Source organism: Tauraco erythrolophus, chromosome 2, assembly GCF_009769465.1.
Source record: "Tauraco erythrolophus isolate bTauEry1 chromosome 2, bTauEry1.pri, whole genome shotgun sequence".
In the NCBI taxonomy this organism is placed as follows: Eukaryota; Metazoa; Chordata; class Aves; order Musophagiformes; family Musophagidae; genus Tauraco; species Tauraco erythrolophus.
Window position 1 is genome coordinate 34,664,116 of NC_141466.1, and position 20,466 is coordinate 34,684,581.

At 38.3% G+C, this 20,466-nt stretch overlaps 1 protein-coding gene across 1 annotated transcript in view; it reads right to left on the reverse strand.

Moving 5' to 3' along the window:
- BCKDHB (branched chain keto acid dehydrogenase E1 subunit beta) overlaps positions 1-20,466 on the reverse strand; it is a 140,816-nt gene that overhangs the window by 51,253 nt on the left and 69,097 nt on the right. The window contains exon 9 of the mRNA XM_086608251.1: positions 3,120-3,206. Within this exon, the coding sequence (XP_086464377.1) occupies positions 3,120-3,206 (87 nt within the window). The remainder of the gene's footprint in view (positions 1-3,119; positions 3,207-20,466) is intronic.

Here is a 20,466-nt window from a genome sequence, read left to right on the forward strand (position 1 = left end):
TTTAATGAGAAGACAGGACACATCATGCTGATCAAGTCACACCAATCAGCCTGTTTATATGCAGCCAGTCTGTTCTAATCCCTTATCTCTCAGTTTTCCCATATCTATTTCTCCCCAAAACACCTTGGTCCCCACCTCTCCCCACCTTCGGTTCCTCCTCTAAACATCCCATAAGTCTTGCACAATTCCAAAACGCTCCTTCCACCATCCCATAATATGTCCCAAATGCTGGCAGGCAGCAATCCCCCATCAGTCTGCAGAGTGGTCCAGAATGACCCTGACTCCTGGTACTGGGCGTCCCCATCCTGGCCCATGGGGCTGAGGCTGGGGACAGCCCTGGGAGGAGCTGGCTTGGGGCTCCATTTCCCAGACTGGGTTATTGAGGTTCTTGTCGCTGCGCCTCTGGGCTCCTTTGCACGCGTGTGTAGAGATGAACCTTTTATCACACAGCTTAACATAATCTAACCCTGTTTCCCTTCCCCTACCCCCCATCCCTCTTTGAAAACATCCTGTTTCTCTCTTTTTTCTTTTTCTCCCCCACTCCCTTTTTTTTTTTTTTTTTTTTTAACAGGGACACAAATACTAGATTTGCATTCTTTTACATTATAAGTGAATAATGTACTGATGATTTCCACACCCAATGCCTCATTATTTTGGAAGTGACATCTCAGCCTTGGGCCCTCCTCCAAGGCTTCTCAAACTGTGCTCCAACCATATGCCTTAAGCAAAAGCAGTTTAGTGCCCTCTCTGCTGAACATGACGGTTTTGCAAGCTTTTATACAGAATATAATCAATATGAAGTATTAACTGTACCTGTATTAAATTTATCCTACCATCTGTTGCTCACTTCAGAATACCCATTGAGATCACATCTGAAACACCAGTACAAAGGGCAAAGCCGTATCATGTAGAGTTTTAACTACATCACTTCATCCTGTTCTTAGTTTTACGTGTTTGAGAAATGAGAGTAAATGAGTACTTAATGCAATAATGTGCCTCTTTAAAATAGTCTGTATTTGACACAGAACAAATATGCTTTCCAAAAAGCTGCTTTTAATCTCTCATATATGAAAAGAAAACTGTTCAATATAGTTGTCTCCTATAGTTTATGAGTGAAAGCCATCATTTCCAATCGCGCTCTTTTCCTTGAAGTGCACGTTACCATGAAGTGTTTGTGATAGCTTTTAAACTAACCTATGTGCTATACACCTTATATCTAAGCTAAAGAGACCTCCCAGCAAGGATGGAATATCAATATGGAAACTAACCACCTAATCCAACTGAGCACACTTCACTGAAGTCTTATTACTTCCATGTGTAAGAGGAAACTAAAGCCAACTGCAATCCCTAATTTTTGGCATTCTCAGTATGCACTGTATCCAGCAAAAGTGAATTTCACTTTTCATCTTTGCCTTTACTGAACAGTGATATTACACATACGGACTTAACCTGATCATTTAGAGATCAAGTGTTTTAACTGAATAAAAAAAGCAAGGTCTTTATGGCTAAAGCTATACTGTTCTTTAAAAAGTTGTAATGCTTTGTAAATATTATTCTAATCTATTTTGAAGTATGAATGTTCTTAAAAATAACTGGTATCAAAATTTTAGTACAGATCTTCAAGAATAGATACAAAGAGTAATAACAATATGGTTATAACATGGACTCAAGTCAACTAATTTATATGAAAGAAATTTGCCATGGATAAATTTAATGCCAAAGAGTTTTATTAAAATTTATTCTGAGGTAGCATATGTGATAAATTAACCAGTATTTCTCAAGATACAAATCCTAGTTTCCTAAAAAATATAAAAATAAAATTAAGAGCTACTATCATGAAACAAATATTTGCTTTCAATATTGACAGAAATAAATAGCTCAATATATTTAAGCATTTTAAACTTTGTTTTCTAAGTAAGTGATATTTGTCAAGATATATCTCTGATATAATAAACAACTCCCAGATGGATTAATCAAGTAAGTACCTTTCTTAGTGGAAGTTTGAGGAGATTAAAAACTCATTTTGCAGTTTCAGCAACATATTGAGCATCTCATGCTCTTCCAATAATATTTACTGATAAGCTTTTTTTCTTTTCAACTCACTTTTCTCTTTGACACATACGCTTTCCTTTGTTATGCCAGCAAATTATGAGATTGCATGCCTTAGAATAGTTTTCTCCTCAAGTGTTACACACTAACAGAAGATGCTAAAAAACAGGCTCTTTCAGCTAAATTTATTTCAGATTTTTGTAGAAATTTAAGAAAAATCATCACTTTCAACACTCACAGTTGGCAGTACCTCATGACTTTACCAGATCTATTTTAATCAAAGAGGCTACCTATGAAAGAAGGGAGGTCAAATACTAATTACTTGGAAGGATGATAAATATTTGGTTCTTAATTGACACAAAATTTTGGTAGAAAAAAAATGAATGACCTTCACATACTTATATTAAAATGAATATAATTACTTTTTAAAAGAAATTGTGTCACAAAGATCAAGTATAGTTTTCTGGCTTCGCATATTTAATTCAAAATTACATTCCCAGAACAACTAACTCTGTTCTTTCCTAATAAAAGGCTAATTCCCCAGCTTTAATTACTGCCTGTATGGCTCATACTTTGTGAATTTTAGAATTCCATTTCTCTCGAGTCCTATAATTTCACTACTCTAAGAACAGAATAATCAGAAAATAGTAATCAGACAGTGATGGACACAATTAGTTTAGATGTTTCTATAAACCAGTATCACTGATGTGCATAGGTGTCATGGTTTAACCCCAGGGGGCAAATAAGCCCCACACAGCCACTCGCTCACTCCCCCCGGTGGGATGGGGGAGAAAATCGGAAGAATGAAAGCGAGAAAACTCACGGGTTGAGACAAAAACAGTTTAATAGCTAAAGGAAAAGCTGCGCAGTGCCTAGTAGGTACATGGTTTCTCAGCTGTTCGGATAAAGTAACGCAAGCATTCACAAAACTGAAATTTAATAAAAATGCAAAAGAGAATAACTTTCAAAAATATATTAAAAACTCAACTTTTAATATAGTAATAAATATTCTTTCTAGAGGTAAACATACTCAGATATGCAGAACAGTTAAACGCAAATAACCTGCGTACCTGAACTGTGGAACTGATTTCAGACGCAAATCCTCCTGTCAAGGGAGCCTCGTGGCTAATCAGCAATCGCCCAGTCTTCACCACCGACTGAAAAAGAAAAAAAAACACTCAAAAACGTAAACAAATTACACCTCTTGTGATTTCTTACTCGTAGTACTTCTGGAATATATAAAATATGTGACATCATTAGCAGTGTTAAAATGTAGCTACTTTTCATCTCTTGCATTTTCACAGAAAGATAAATCATCCTAAAAGTCTAAACTGAGTAATTAATAGGATGTTTTTACATTTACTATAGAAGTCTTCATATCATCTCCTCCATTTTAAGGAAATATCAAGAATGAAAAATGATTCCACTGAATATGAATTTACCCTATTAATGCAAACTGTAACATTTCTGAAGAAGAAAAAGGATTTTAACAAGGAATCAGTAAAAACTTGGATCCTGAAAATACTAAAACACACACATGTAATGAAATCCTCCACGGATACATATCTCTGCACAACCAGATCCTAGGTAAAGTCATGAATCATAGCTATTCAGAAAGCAAAACTGCTTAGCAAGAAAACAATCATATGGATTAATGCTGCTTATTTTTTACATGACAATTATGAGCAACATTTTCTAATTTAAATCAAAATGTTTGTGCAGTTTCTATGTGATCTACTTTACAAATAATTACATAGCACAATATATACAGAAGGTGATGCAGCATCTTTTAATCAAAAAACGAACTGGGGTTCATTGTGAAACATCATAATGAAAGCAAAATATTTTTAATCTGATGGGAGTACAAAGCTTCACCACACCCACATATCTTGAAGTTTATTGCAACTACATGCTAAATAGCCTAGAATCAAACAATATCAGATACCTTTGGTCAGAAATATGGCAGCAAAGTCTCACTCTATATAATACACATTTTATAATTTCATAAGGCGCAAAAAAATTGCCGTGAACTTCTGGAGATGCACGTCAGAAAAAAAGAATCAGAATAATTATGTATGTTAATCTTTCAAGAACAGTTACAGTCTGATTTTTAAGATAAGTACACAGTGTACTGTTGGTGCACCATTAGTCATCAAGTGGAAAAGCACAAGACAGTGTTATCAGGTCAGACTTTAATGCTGTGATCTTCGATTTAATGCCTACACCAGCACATTCTCCAGTTGGGCAGCTCCATGGTGTCTACTTAATAGAAAACATAAAGACAATGCCCTAATTACATATTTTTCCTTCTGATTCAAGTACTTTTCTAATTCTTTTGCTTTTCTAGCAATGACTAAATCAATGGCTCTAAGTAGCTCATGCACAGATGTACTGGCAAGCCACAGGCCTATAAACAAGATGACCCACATACTGTACTATGAAGTGGTTTGACAACATTCAGAGCTAAACAAGACAGGAAAAGGCATGTCAACAGTTGGAAAGCAATCCACAGTTACGTAGGCTGATTTCTTGAAATTCTTTTGCCAGCACTGGAAACTCATATCTAAAAAGCAAAGGCACTAACTGCACTATAAATCTGTCCAATACATCAAACCGACAGTTCAACGAACAAAACGTATACTCCAGTTTTAATTTGATATGATAAAACTGATACAATCAGTATTAAGTTGCTACGGTAAAACTGATAAAATTAATCCACTTTGAAGGGTTTTTTTGAGAATTCTCGTAGTTTTATTTTAAACAGAGATTTTTTTTCCTCATATTTGTTCTGAGATGTTCACACTTTGAAACATTACAAGCTATCATTAAAGTTACAGATTTGGTTTTTCAGAACTTAATAGTATGAAACAGACACTGTTAGAAAACATATAAGAAAATCCACATGGGATCAGACCAGTAGTCCAGTATCCTGTCTCCACAATGGAGATAATTCAATGTTTAGGAAAGTATAAGAGTAGGGCCTTTAATGTGTTCCTTCACTATCTTTCAGCCTCTGACTATTTTCACATAGAATCGTAGAATGGTTTGGGTTGGAAGGGATGTCATGGGCAGGGACACCTTCCACTACATCAGGTTGCTCAAAGACCCGTTCAACCTAGCCTTGAACACCTCCAGGGATGGGGCATCCACAGCTCCTCTGGGCAACCTGTTCCAGTGTTTCACCACCCTCATCACAGGTTTCCTGAGTCCAATATGGTTTCTTGCTCTAAGATAACTTTTAATGCAAGAATTTATCTGCTCTCAAATTGAACTCATGTAAACCACAAAAAAAAAAAAAAAAGGGAAAAAAAAGAAAAAAAATCTCATTTTGGAAACCTGCTTCTCCTATATGAGAAAGCCTTATATTTACCTATGATTCCCAAAGGCTTCAAGGATTTCTTGCCTCTAGGAGCTTGTTAAGAGGTAGAAAGAAGCTGTGATCACCAAGCATTGCCTACAAGTATCTCAGCCCTGCCAACAAGCACTATATATCACTCCTGGTGGGAAACCATGCTAGCAGAGCTTTGGTGCCTTTAATAGCCATCCTAGCTTCTTAAGGATCAGCGTGGATAACTGCACCACATTGTGCCATGTAGAAATACCTTAAAAATTCTCTTAATGGTTAAATCAGAACTAAAATGAGCAGAAATTAACCACTATACTGCACTGCAAATAGAGTCTTTGACAATAAGGAAGGATGTGAGTATTGCGATTCCTGAATATTACAAGGCCCCTCTGCATCAATTTCCACTTCACATTTAACACTTGTTCCTAAGCTACAGTGAGTCTTTCAGAAAGACCTGCAATCTTAATTATGGTATTTCCAGTGTTTGCAAATGCATCACAGCTATTGGTAAATTGTTCCAGTGTTTAACTGCCTTCCCTGTTAAAATTTTGCACCTTGTTTCCTAACTAATTTGGCTGACTTCAACTTCAAGCTGTTAGTTCTTATTTTACTTCTGTCTGCTAGATGGAATAGCTATTATCACATTTCTGCTCCTCACATGATTACGTTAAGATTGTGATCAAATGATCTCTTAAGCACGCTTTTGCTAAACTAAGCAGACTAAGGAGCTCTAAATCTTTCACTGTACAGCACACTTACAATTCCTTCATCATTCTTACAATCCTACCCTGAATCATCTCCAGTTTTCAATGTCCTTCTTGAAGTACATCCATCTGGAACCAGCATTCCAGCCTTTTTCAGAACAACGCCAAATATGGAGATAATATAACCTCGATACTGCAGATCTTGGATGTATGAGGCATTTTGGCCAAAGCATAACAACATGCGACCAGTTTCAACTCATGACTGCAATTCCCTGCTCTTGGGAAAGAGGGATTTGTCAGTGCTTCTTGGAATAAAGATGGAAATACAGTGTGCATTTATTATTTCAAAATACAAAAGTATATTTGGATATTCTATTTTTCTAGCTGTTTGTTACCTCTAACTTTTCAGTAATGAGTTTAAATGTTCTCCATATCTTTGACAGAAATGTTAAAAAACAGGTTAAAAATCAGACTCTGCAGAACCTCAGTGACTTTACTATTTCCATTCACTAGCACTGCCTTTACATGACATACAGTTGCAGTCAAGGCAGCACTAATGCCTTACTTCTCAACTATGTTAATTTGTTTTGTGAGCATCTAATTACAAATTGTTGATCGTATATTTCTAAGTTACTTCTCCCTGCTTGCTTCTTCCTTGCTAATTTTTTTTCATAGTTCCATAGATTATTTCTTCTAACAGATCTGGGACATGGTTTGGGGGGGATGCTTTTTGTTTGTTGTTGTTGGTTTTTTTTGTGGAAAAACCACTCTGTAAGGTATCAGATTAATAAATTACTGGTAGAAAGATACATTGGTTCATTAAACAAATTTGGTCTCCATACACCCTCTTCAAGTTTAATTATTATATTGTTTTTTCTATCTTACAGGTGACAGTACTATACAGTAATAACAGCAGCAAATAGCAACTGTTACGATTTTCTTAAACAAACTTTTTAATGTAAAAATGTTTCAGACGATATAGCTTAGAAGAAAGTCATAGCCCATGATGAAAAAGTTCAACCTTTTCCTACACTGGTAGTGATTTAGAACGGCTAACTTTTTCTATATCTTCATATGGAAATCTAATCTTATTTCCTGGAAGAAAAACGGTTAATCGGTAAAAACGGAAAATTTCAAAACTACAATCTATAGGGCACAATCTATAGGGCACAGTGGACATGGTTAATGACTATTTTCAGATATCAATATGTTTCTATAAAAGATTAACTTCATTTTTGAAATGTACTATAACACATTAGTCTATGGCAAATCAAATGAGGCAAGCATTCAACCTCCAGGATAACCAAAGCCCAGCATTCAGAAGAGCATTTACAGTCCAAATAAATGCAGCATGGTAACACCCAGTAATGGGGTCCTCACCTTTTAAACTTTATGAGAAATACCACCGGCATAAAACTGAAGACAGTGGTTAAATCAGCACAGTGTAACAAATTGGCCAGCATAGAATCCTACCATTTAAATCACCTTTTAATAAGGCAGATAGTTGGCATGGGTTTTTTAATTTGGATTAGTTAGAGAAAAGGGCGGCCTTTCAAGGAACAATATATTTTTGTCCCTTCAACCAATGACTCGTTGCATTTCTATAAGGGCTTGATTCTTCTCCATTTCCCCAGCATCCCCACTCTATCTTCCAAAACCCCAGTCTTTACCTTTCTTACCTCAATAACAGATTAAAATTTTGAAATGCATGTACATTCTGCAGCTCATGTAGAGTACTTCTAAAAATGCATCTTCAAAAAATATGATGTGGCTTAGGAAATTGGCACTGACAAAAACATTCCTTCTTTACATCCACAACCGGAAGTTGTTGGCTGATCTTTAAAGTCCAGAGACACGTCTGAGGGTGCCAAGAGATTCTGTAGGTATCACCTATCTCAAATTAAAGAAAATGGAAACTTTTTTTTTGCGGTCGTTAGTAACAGACCATAGAGGAAAGTCAGAAGCAACATTCAGGCATTTAGAAAGCATGGCTCCCCTTTGTGTCACGGTCACTCTGAACTTTCACAGCTGAGTCCAGCTGATGCAACTCTAGTTGCTCCCAAAAGGGACAGGTCCTACCCCACCGAGAACCTCCTGTTCCCAGCCCACCCCTGGCACCTCCTCAAGCACCGAAGGGGCCACAGAGTAAACCAGTTCAAGGAGATAATCCGATTCATCCTGCAGCAGTGTACAGTTAGCACAAAGCAGCAAACACCACCCCAGAGACAGATTCAGAGATCAAAGGCAGATCAGAATTCGCTCACAGAAAGCTTCAGCAGCACCCGCTCCCTCCGGAGGGCCCCTGAGACCCAGGTCATGGCATATCACCGTCACCTGTGCTTTATCCAGTCATTGCAGAGAATCTAGGGCTTTTGACTACTAAATTAACCCTGAAACAAAACCAGAACCCAACATCGACTATACTTTTTCACCTCAATGTCATTGTCAGGACTGGTTTACATTGGTGTCATCCACAAGGATGACAACTGACACTGCATCAGAGCAAAAGATTAGCAGCATGATCACCCTGATAATGAAATGTTAAAAAAAACCCTGACATCTTTGCAAGATTAATGCTTTCAGATTGCACTCTGTGGGTTTTCTGAACTGCAGCCCAGCATTTTTGCAGGGAAGCAGATGAGCAAATTATCTTCAATCTCCCTGACCACACTTTTTATCCAAGACTTGTATAATCACTTTTCTGTTCAACTCTCAGTGCGACATGTTGGCCGCTTTCTCCCATCCTACAGGCAATGATGACAGAAGAAAACACCACAGGTCTGGCACTTCCAAGCAATCTCAAATCTAAGTGTTGACACTACCAATAACATACTAGGCCCTTTCTTAGGAGAAAGCAGTCTTAAACCACAATGAGCTTGATGGTCAACTGCAATTTACACTATGATTCTCCACACATAGCAATAGCACTTCTTCCAGCATAACCAGCTGCTTCACAAACACAGCAATTGCCTTTAAAGAACTGATCAAAGTCAGAGTTAAATTATAAATGTCTGTTATTGTGTCACAATGGCAAGTTGCCTGTTTTCTTTAAAAATAAAATCTTGTTCTCAGAATAAAAAGGTTTTCCATCTCTTACAGAAAGGAATTATTTTGATGTTCACTTTCACATTTAAAGTGTTGCGTACTTTTGATCGTGTTCTTTACAGATTGTAAAAAATTCCTGCATAATTGAAAAAATAGCTTTCGAAAATTAAGAACCTCACAAAAGCACTGAAATTGCGTTTGTATTATATCTCATTTCGCACTAAGCATGTAAGCAAACAATTATAAAATTGTATAAAAACGAACATTAATAGATGCCTGCCTTTACTGAAAACTAATCAGAATATGGAAGCTAAAAAATCCCCAAACCAACACCCACTCAGTAAAGTTTCAATAAATTCCTTGAAAAACATTTTTTATTTTTCATTTTTAGATCATCTTTAATGAATTTGTGCTTGGAAATTGTAAAACCTGAGGTAGCCTACTTTCCCCAACCCATTAGTTCTACCTTCTTTTTAATGTTTCAATAACAAATGAAATTACATAGCAGCAGTCTTGCTACTGAATATCATAAGCATAGGGATAGAAATAAGATCCCAGATTTTTATTCAGCATTTCCCACAGAGAAATGTATAACATATGCTGCCAGATGAATCACTGGGGATTACATTTACTTAGCACGTGCAGATCCATAGGATGACACATTAGATGCAATGTACCCCAGACACAATGAGCTGTTTGTGCATATGATACACTGAAAATCTTAACAGATGCAGTTACTATGTCCTCAATTTCAGGATATCCCAGAGCTGTGTTGGAGTTGTGGAATCTATGGAAAATCAAGCAGAACTTCAAGCGTCCTTTTTTTCACCAGGGTGCAGAGAGAAGGAATAGAAGGGAAGAGGAATAGGACGTGTCCTAAGAGCCTGGAGATGCAAAAGCCCTGTAACTGCCTAAGGACCATGCAGATTGTAACTATCAGTTGCACAGAAGAACTACCTTCTCCTCCTACAAGTAGTAAAAGCTAGGAATAGTATGCACTCTTTAAAGCTCCAACACAGCAAAAAAAATATTTCTTAATATTAAAGAAAAAATATTAAATCATTAATCTGAAGTAAAAGAAACTAAAATAACATCATTTAGTGTAGTTTTCAACAGTACTAAATTCCCAGAGAAGAAAAATGAGAGACAGCCTCCACGTCTACTATATCCTGTCTATGCTACACTCCCAAGTTAACTGAAACTCATTTATCAGCAAAATCAAGATGCAAAGACAAACAAATGACATGACAAACCATTATTTCATCACATGCAGCTTAACAGCCCAAAGTATGAATAAGATTTCTCAATTACTGGTAATGAGACAGTCAGCCTTACACTCATTCTGTTAAGATTCATAAGGCTACTGTAAGTACAATAAACATATCAGAATATTGCAATAATATCGCAGAGAAATCTTAGCTGAACACTGGCAACAATGCAAATAGATCAAAGATAAAACTACTTGGAAAGGAAAAAACATCATTCTTATTCCATGACTTCGGAAGGCCACTGGAGAAAAATCTTAAAACTTTTCAAACAATAAAACGAAAAAACATAGGCAGTTCTGTAACAGACAAGTATGCAGATTAATAACAGGGAATGAAAAAGAAAATTTGCTTTGTTTTTAACTTGAAACTAATAGCTAAAATGTTGCCGAGCATTTTAAACCATCCACACTAGCAGGGCACAAATCTTTGTCTTCCTGCTAGTACTTAACCAAAACAGAGGCTGTTCATCCATTACCGTCTGCTCGTTCAGCTGATGAAGCCAAGGTTCGTGCGTTCTGACCCACAAGCCTGGAATTCATTGACCGCAGATGGCACGGCCGAGGCTGCTGCAACAGGCTGTGGCCCAGACAGAGCTCAGACCCAGTGCCAGCTTCGGAAGCACAGAATGAGTTTTTCCCCAAAGCCAAAGGATCTGCGATAACCAATTTAGATCCGCGATAACCAAATTACATGGCAAGGACAGGCAGGTCCATCAGGGCTCCCAGACTGCAAAGGGCACAGAGATGAAGAGGCATCGATTCTGGTTTCTAACAAAGCAAGCAAAACACGATTCGTAGGAGATATCACTAACAGGAAACATGGACATGGGAAAGGAGAGAGAACAGCCCCTCATTAGTGTTCAACCCAGCATGCGCCCTTAGCACACTGGGGTGATGAGAGGACGTCCTGCTGCACAACCCTCCTCTGGTACCATGAGCGTACTCTTGCCTGCCTTCTCCGGAGCAAAAGACAAACACAAAAAAACACAACACCAAAAGTGGTGGTTTTTTTTCCTTTCCAATTCATTTCAAATCAGACTAAAATATCAGATATTATAGAAAATAAAGACCTAAAATCATAATACATTACAACTCCCAAGTATGATATTAATGAAGAAAAAGGCAGGAAAATTAAGAGAAGTATTCAAAACATATTTGCGGGCCAATGAGCTGTTTATCTGAAACCAAATAATTATTGCTGCATAAAACAAATTATCAAAACAGGTACTAAGGTGTAGCATGTTGCAGACAACGCTCATACTATCCATTGAGATATCTGGAAGTTACTACTGTGCATTCAAATATTGATTTCTAATAAGAAGTAAAGCTCCCAGAATACGATTTCAGTTAATTTTACATGGCCACTGTAAATCTGTTCTCCCCAACAGGTCAGTCTTGCTATACTTCCACCTGGCTACTACTTCCACCATCTGTATAGTATTAGCACAATATAGTCAGATTAAAATCCTAATGATAGCTTGAAGGAAGGGGAAGGAACAAACAATCTGGAACATGAGAAACTGTTGGACTGCATTTTTGACAGTGGCAAAGGCAGAAGCAGTAGGGGATGCTAACAGCAGGACGAGAAAAGAAAATCAAACATACTTTTATTTATAGCCAGCTGTCCATCATAACTCTGACCTTTGACCTTCCTTTAACATGTTTCAGGATACGCTTAAAGTATCAAGAAAGATTTTATATTACAAATACTGTTCCCTGTAGAAAAAAAACCTAGATGATACAGTAAAGGCAACATTATTAGTACAGTTCTGCGTCCCAAGGAATTTGGATTTTAAAAGACTTCAAATGAAATCACATTGATATGCTAAACAAACCAGAGATTCCTAATAAATGTGCAAGCTTTACCCTTTGATACAATTCTAGATATACATATAGATATACACAGTGCATATACATCCACAACTCAACTGGCCCAAAGACAGTAAACACTTCTTTTCCCTTTAAGCATTCTTAAGCCCACATACGTACATGACCTGTTGCTGGAGTTGGTGAGCCCTGTTCCTGTTGTCAGAAAGGTTATGAATAAAATCACTTACAAGGTTTCCAGCTACATCGGAGCTGGTCATCAAGAAATCAATCTGTATATTCTGTAAAGGAATTTTGTATTCCTACTAGAGGAGTGAGGAAACAAGTTAATAGGCTTGCAATAATTCTCAAAACCTATTTTCAGACAATTCTCTGAGAACTCTGACCATGCAGGAAGAGAAAATTGCCATAATAGGTAGAATTCAGATTTATTTTTTTTAATACTTTTTTTCTTACAGAGAACAATGAAAAGGAAGCGTATAAAAAGTGTTCTTGTTTTGAAGGCCAAACAAGCCTTCAAAAAAAGTTACTTGAACACTTCTCTGCATTTTGTCAGTTTTAATATGCGTATCTAGCTCTCTGCATGCAGATACACGTCTATATATTTATTTCCTCTGTTACCAAGTGAAATGCAAATATTACATTGATCTCTCAGAAGATCAAGACCAAAACAAATAAAAATCTCTCTGAACACTGAGATGAATAGCTCAGATTCAGTGTGTCAAAACAACAAAAATATTTTGCTCAGGAGTCATCGTTCACAAGTTGTTCTGACACTCAGGATAAATAATGTCAGAGTTGTCTAAAAATAAACGATATCCAACAACTGTTTCTCTTATCAGCTTCACTTAATTTACTACTATGCTTCTGTTTAAACCTACACAGTCTCTTACGGCAGAATAAAAACAGTTTCCAGGAAGAAGTATGGTCCTTATACCTCAAATAGCACTGCATTAAGCAGTTGAGGCTTTACTGCCTCTAATCTCAAGTGAGGACTCTGCAATGGGTTAGGTTTTCGTCCCAACTTCCTCCTATATGGAAGTACATTTTCCAAGCAACAAATCTGACTAAGTGTCTCCTTTTGATAAGGATTACAAATAAAATCATCAGCATTCATATAATAGTTTGCCTGCCTCATTTATTTACATAAACTTTATACCCTTTAGATTGTGCTCATCCACTTAAGGGCAAGGGCTTCAGCCCTCAACCATCCTGATGGCCCTCGCTCCACCTTATCAATATTTGTATTGAGGGCTGATGCTTTGAGTACTGAGTGGAAGGGAACAATTGCTGCCTTCAGTCACCAAGCCCATGCTCCTGTTGACACAGCCCAGGATGCTGTCAGCCGAGTTGCAGAGAGCTCACTGTCCATCAGGGCCCCCAAGGGCATTGCCGCTACCCAGCCAGGCACTCCTGGTCTCCACCATCACAAGCTCTTCCTCCCCAGGTGAAAGACTTGCCATTTGACCTTGCTGAATTTCATAAAGGCACCATCAGCCCATTCCTCATCAGTCTATTGCTCCAGCTTGACTATGTTGCTCCAGATGGCAGCCCTACGCTCAAGCATATAACTTGTTTCTCCCTCCCCAGAGTTTGGTCTCATCTGTTAAACTTGATGAGGGTGCACTTCATCACCTCCTCCATATCACTGATAATGATGTTTGAACAGGACACGTCCTAGTGCAGACCCCTGAGGTACCCACTTGCTACTGGTCTCCAGGAAGAATTCTGTACTCTACCCATTAACCATGACCCTCTAGGCCCAATCATGCAAACAGCATTTTACCTATCCAGCTGTCCATCTGAGAGTAACCTCAGAGTGTAACCTCCTAACTTGGACAAAGGAGTACTCCAGGAGATAGTATCAAAAGCTTTGCTGACATCAAGGTAAGCGTCATCCATCGCTCACCCCTGGTCCACAGATCCAGACACTTTTATGACAGAAGGGAATCACATTGGTCAAGCATGAGTTAGCCTTAGCTAGACCACACTTACTTTTCCTCATATTCTTATTATGTTCAGAAATTATGGGAAACTTTCAGTCTGGGTGAAGAACACTAGTTTTAGTGATGAAAAACAGCATCAAAGCATTTACTGATAATTCTTTTATGAATATACAACATTTTCCTAAATTTGGTCATAAAAAGGCAACTGAGCGCTCACTGAAGCAGGAGACACGCATCTGTAAGCAGCCTGAGTGCTGTCAGTGAGATGACTCACAGTGGGGAGCACCCTGGCAATCTCAATACACATTTGCAGAACTGTATTCTAAATAATTATTTAGAAAATATTATTGTAGTTTTCTTTTCAAGCAACACTTCAGTCACATCTGGATGACGAGGTAGAGCACACCCTCAGCAAAGCTGCAGAGGACACAGAACTGGGAGGAGCGGCTGATAGGCCAGAGGGTTGTGCTGCCATTTGGAGAGACCTGGACAGGCTGGAGGACTGGGCTGACAGGAATTTCATGAAGTTCAAAAAGGGAAGTGCAAAGTCCTGTACCTAGGAAGGAACAACCTCATGCCCCAAGATGGGCTGGGGGCCACACAGCTGGAAAGCAGCTTGGCAGGAAAGGGACACGAGTGTCCTGGTGGACACCACATTGAGCATGAGCCAGAAATGTGCCCCTACAGCAAAGAAGGCTAATGGTATCTTGGGCTGCATTAGGAGGACTGCCACCAGTTGGTCAAGGGAGGTGATACTTCCTCTCCACTCAGAATTGGTAAGGCCACACCTGGAGTGCTGTGTCCTGTTCCAGGCTCCTCAGTACAAGAGACATGAACATACCGGAAGGAGTCCAACAAAGAGCCATGAAGATGTTTAAGGGATCTCATCAATGCATACACATACCTGAAGGGAGGGTGTAAACAAGACAGAGCTAGTCTCTTTTTTGTGGTGTCCAGTGACAGGACTGTTCCGTTTATGCTATTATGCTGATGTTGCATAACACACTGGTTAAACCTCACTGCTTTGAAATCCACATCAGGATGGATCTTTGCCCCAGTTTGAAATGTATGCATGGCAGGAACAGTTCATAAAGAACTAATGTGACCACAGCTGGGATGCACATATGAAACATCTTGCAGAGAAATGTTAGCGCAACCATAAAACTTACTGCCTCAAAACACCAGGATTTTATTATTCCAATATGTGTCATTTTACACTATAAATGCCAAAAATAATTCTGAAAGACTAACGTGGCTTCTTCCTGCATAGCACCGAAAACATAATGCTGTAGTGTAAAGACAGTGGTGCAGAGATAATGAGAAATGAAAACAGACACAGAAGTAATGCAAAATAACCTGGAAAATTTGAAAAGTTACAATCAAAACCAAAAGCATTGGCTACAAGGCTAGGCAGAACATCCTAAGAAGCAATGAAGAGAGGGGATAATAAAATAGTTATGGCCTTTACATCCTACACAATGTTGTCAGGGTATGGCTGAGATGTTCGACTGAGATTTATAAGCTTCCTGCAAAGTCAAGAACCAATAACAGATTCCGAATGTGTAAGGCATCATAAAAATACAGAGTAGCAGAGAACTCCTCTCCAAAACAACTTTCAATTTAAATAGCTGAGACTGTGAAAAGAGAAAAGAGATACGACACACAGCAGGGTACATCTCAACACACTTTGGGCTGCTTCATACAGTTTTTAATAGAAGAATGCTAAACTACGTTAAAAGGACTGATTTTATATCAACAAGTGACTAACTTTTTAATGCCTTTCAGTAAACTTACTCTTGTAAAATAACACTGTAAAACATTCGTAACATCATTCTAAGTACCCTACAGCAGTTCATTGCTAAGAAAACAGATGCTCCTATTTGTGATAGGATGTGAAGACAATGGAGAAAAGTTACCTTTTATGTAGATGGATACTCCTGCTTAACCGAAAAATATTAAGGACCATACTAACCAACTTCAGTAAGAGATAAGCAAAGAAGAATTACTTCTGAAATTCCATAGCATGACCTCTTGATATCCCTAAGATAAATCATTACATATACACTGGAATCAATTGTTTAGGAAACAAAATTGATTCAGCAGTCCTAAGCAAATCTGAAAATAAAACCCATCTGGCTCATTCTTGTCACTTCCTATACACTATATTGATTTTACTGCATTCTTGTCCTCCACCTCTTCCTACCTCATTTGTTTTCTGATACTGGAAGCTCTCCTTAACAGTGACAACTAATATTTTTAATATACATTTGGTGCAAGGAGTCCCTGTTTACTTCTGAGGACCCCACATACAACCTGGATAACACTACTGAAACAGCTAACATGAATATGAAAAAGCTTCTTTTGACCAAATGCCTCAATCTCACAGTCATTGTCTTCTAGTAATAACTATGAACAGATTTCTTAAATAGTCTTTTTAAGTACAAAGGCAACTGAACTGATGGAAAATATTCATGAATCCGCTGGACCGGTAACATAATTCCTCAAATTGAACTATGTTTGCCTACTTAACCACAACTAAATACATCTATTCAAACAATCTTTCTGAGTGTATAGCCTAAAGCATAAAACTAATAGTAAAGGTTTCAGAAAACAAGACCTTCAGCAGCAGCCTCAAAACCTCACCAGTTTGACCAGTAGTTAATACGTACCATGGACAAATTTGTCCCTCCTTCCCTCAATAGACTACTTTTTAATTCCCTACTTATGGAAGTAAAATTAGGAAATCTCAGCAAATACAGACAGACAATGCAGCACCAAAGAGACTTTTTTCACTAAAGAGGTCCTTTTCACCCCAGAAATATTCACGGACACATTTTAAGACCCCCTTCAAGTTTGCACAGCATCACCACATTCAGTTCGCATTCCATGGAGAGAAGTCCAGTGAGGCTTTTTATTCTCTTATCGTTTTAATTACACTGTTAAACATAGAAAATAGAGTCCTCATAAATTACCTTGCTTTATCAGTTTTTCTATACTCATCCTCAAAACTAACACTTATTTTAGGTCTCAGAAGTTATAACTCTATTAATAAATTAATACGTAAATCTGAGATTAGTTAATCCTCCTTTCACCTTTCAGAAATTATGTGCATATTGTTTATTAATAGTCACAGGTTTTGAAAATTTCAGCCGTCCCACAAACTCCTGGAATGATCAGGCTGTAACAGTACATATCTTTTTCACTACAATACTTGTTTATTTAAAAATAAAAAAGTAAAAAAAAAAAGTTAAAAAATACAAAAGTTCAATTTAAAAATAAAAAAAGTTCAAAAAAATCCAGGGTTTTCAGTTTGAGTGCTTTTTGAAGCTCCCCCAAGTCAACTTTTAAGGAAAGACTGCAGTCTTCTACACCCAAAAAGGCAGGGAAAACATCCACATTGCAAAGGATTCAAGTCTCAAACTCTTGAAGGCACCTTAAGACTACCAAGATATCTAAACTCCTGAGACACTAAAAGGATCTAGTTAGCTTTATTTATCCCCTTCCTCATAACCACCACCTTTCTCTTTTCAGCACCTTAGCTCTTCCAGGTGCTTTCACTCTCAGAGTCATACGGAAAACTCAGGCAGCGAAGTTGATTCCACTGCTGAGTCATAAAACACTATGAGGATGAACAGTGGCTCAGCTAGATCCCTACATGCAATTTATTCTTTTATTCTTGAAAAACAAATGGGATCTTGGCCAGTTCTGAAAGAACTCCCATGGACAATCCAGTTATTTGTAAGATTCATAAATTTTCTGTTAGTCCAAATGTTGTACTACACTTTCTGTGCAGAATACCAGAAAAATAACCTCTCCGGGTATTTTGGAGGATCCAAGAACAGGCTAACTAATTCACTGCCCTACCCACACCCCAATAAGCACACAAAACCACTGTTTGGAACAAATTTTAGCAGTATTCATCTACAAGCAAAACATTGTGCTTCCAGATATGACCCACATTACAGGCCTCCTTAGACTAATTTTATTGAAGTTAATTATAGGTTTGGAGAACTTGGAAAAAAGGAATTATTCTTAAAAGGGAAAAAAAAAAAAAAAGGAGAGCATCAGGTCACCAAGAAAATACATAAAACACTCTGAAATTTTATTGCTGAACCCATCATAATAATTTCACTTTCCCCTATAAAATTACTCAGTACTTTCTCACATTATTCAAATAACCATGTAGGAGAGACAATAATTACTGTCCCAGCAAAAATCCTGCTTTGATCAGCCCATGACAGAATAACAAAAGACATACAGAAACTATATGTATCATTATCTTCCATCTTTACAATTACATTAAAACTGTAATGAAAAACTTAACAAAACATATGGCAAGTTACACACACCTCCTAATACAAAGGCAATAAGTCAATAAGAAGGTTAGTTAGGTTAGAGTCAGTAAGTTTGCTGATGACATAAAGCTGTGTGGTGTTGCGGACACACTGGAGGGAAGGGATGCCATCCAGAGAGACCTTGACAGGCTGGAGAGGTGGGCCTGTGAGAACTGATGAAGTTTAACAAGGCCAAGTGCAAGGTCCTGTACGTGGGTCGGAGCAATCCCAAGCACAAGTACAGGCTGGGTGGAGGATGGATTGAGAGCAGCTCTGAGGAGACTTGGCAGTGCTGGTTGATGAGAAGCTCAATATGAGCCAGAAATTTGCGCTTACAGCCCAGAAAGCCAACCGTATCCTGGGCTGCATCAAAAGAAGCATGGCCAGCAGGTCGAGGGAGGTGATTCTGCCCCTCTACTCTGCTCTCGTGAGACCCCACCTGGAATACTGTGTTCAGCTCTGGAGTCCCCAACACAAGAAGGACATGGAGCTGTTGGAGCAAGTCCAGAGGAGGGCCATGAAGATGATGCGAGGGCTGGAGCACCTCTCCCGTGAAGACAGGCTGAGAGAGTTGGGATTGTTCAGCCTGGAGAAGAGAAGGTTCTGGGGAGACCTTCTAGCAGCCTTCCAGTACCTAAAGGGGGCCTTCAAGAAAGCTGGAGGGAGACTTTTTCCAAGGGCATGTAGTGATAGGACAAGGGGCAATAGCTTTAAAGTGAAAGAGGGTAGATTTAGATTAGATATAAGGAAGAAATTCTTCACTCAGAGGGTGGAAAGGCACTGGAAGAGGTTGCCCAGAGGAGTTGTGGATGCGCCCCACCCCTGGAAGTGTTCAAGGTCAGGCTGGATGAGACTTTGAGCCACCTGATTTAGAGGAACGTGTCCCTGTCCATGGCAGGGGGGTTGGAACTGGATGATCTTTAAGGTCCCTTCCAACTCAAATCATTCTATGACTCTTATGATAAGGTGCAGCATGTGACTGAAAGCCAGTAGGTAGAACAACAGGAGACAGATGCAAGATAGCCTGCCATGGTCATTTATTACCTGAGCACCCTTTCTGTTTTCCAAATTAAAAAGAAACTGTTACTTTAAACTGTTTTAAAGATTAAAATGAAACTGTTACTTCCTAAAGCTGTAGATGAAGAGAAAGATTATGAGAAGAAGGCAGAACAGACAGAGGAAAAACATGAATTCTGGAAAATCAGAAGTGCAGAAACATAGATGAAGAAAAGAACAGCAAAAAAAAGGCCAAGGCAAGAGAGATTCCAAGTTGCACAAAGACAAGACCTGGATCCTCGAAGTTATGGAGAAAGGAACTAAGAAAAGTGTTGGCAATATCAATTGCAGTATAGAAATGAACTCCAGCTTATACTGGATTTCTAGTATGACCAGGACAGCAGCAAGACTTTATTCAGGCCATAACAGTCCACTATTAGCCTGATCTATGAGTTTTGCTCTTTATCCCTATACTGTGGCTTCAAAGATTCCCGATTCCCTTCCATTTGCTTCTGCTCCACTCTAAGGCTTAAGCCTCCTGACAGCCTTCCAAACCACAAATGTAATTGTTTACGTTTCTCTTTCAGGAGAAAAAAAAACATCCACAATGCTCAAAGAATCCCTTCTAAGACGCAAAGCACCCTTAGGCTACTACGTTTAGGTGATCTGACCAAGCACCTCACCAACCTTTCAACAGAAAAAAGAGATTGAAAGTCAAGTTGCAAGACTAGTGTGAATAGTACATGAAATCTAATAAAACAGCATCTATCTGTAAGCTAATCATGCCAGCCAGAACAACTGGCAATACAACTAATCAAGTGTAAAGTTTCAGAACTGGGCAAAGAGGTTTGGGTTTTTGACCAAAAACAAGAACAGGGAAACTGCTCTACTCCATACCAAGAAGCTGGCACTGCATGAAAAAAAGTCTCCTTTAACAAGGAAGACACTCTAT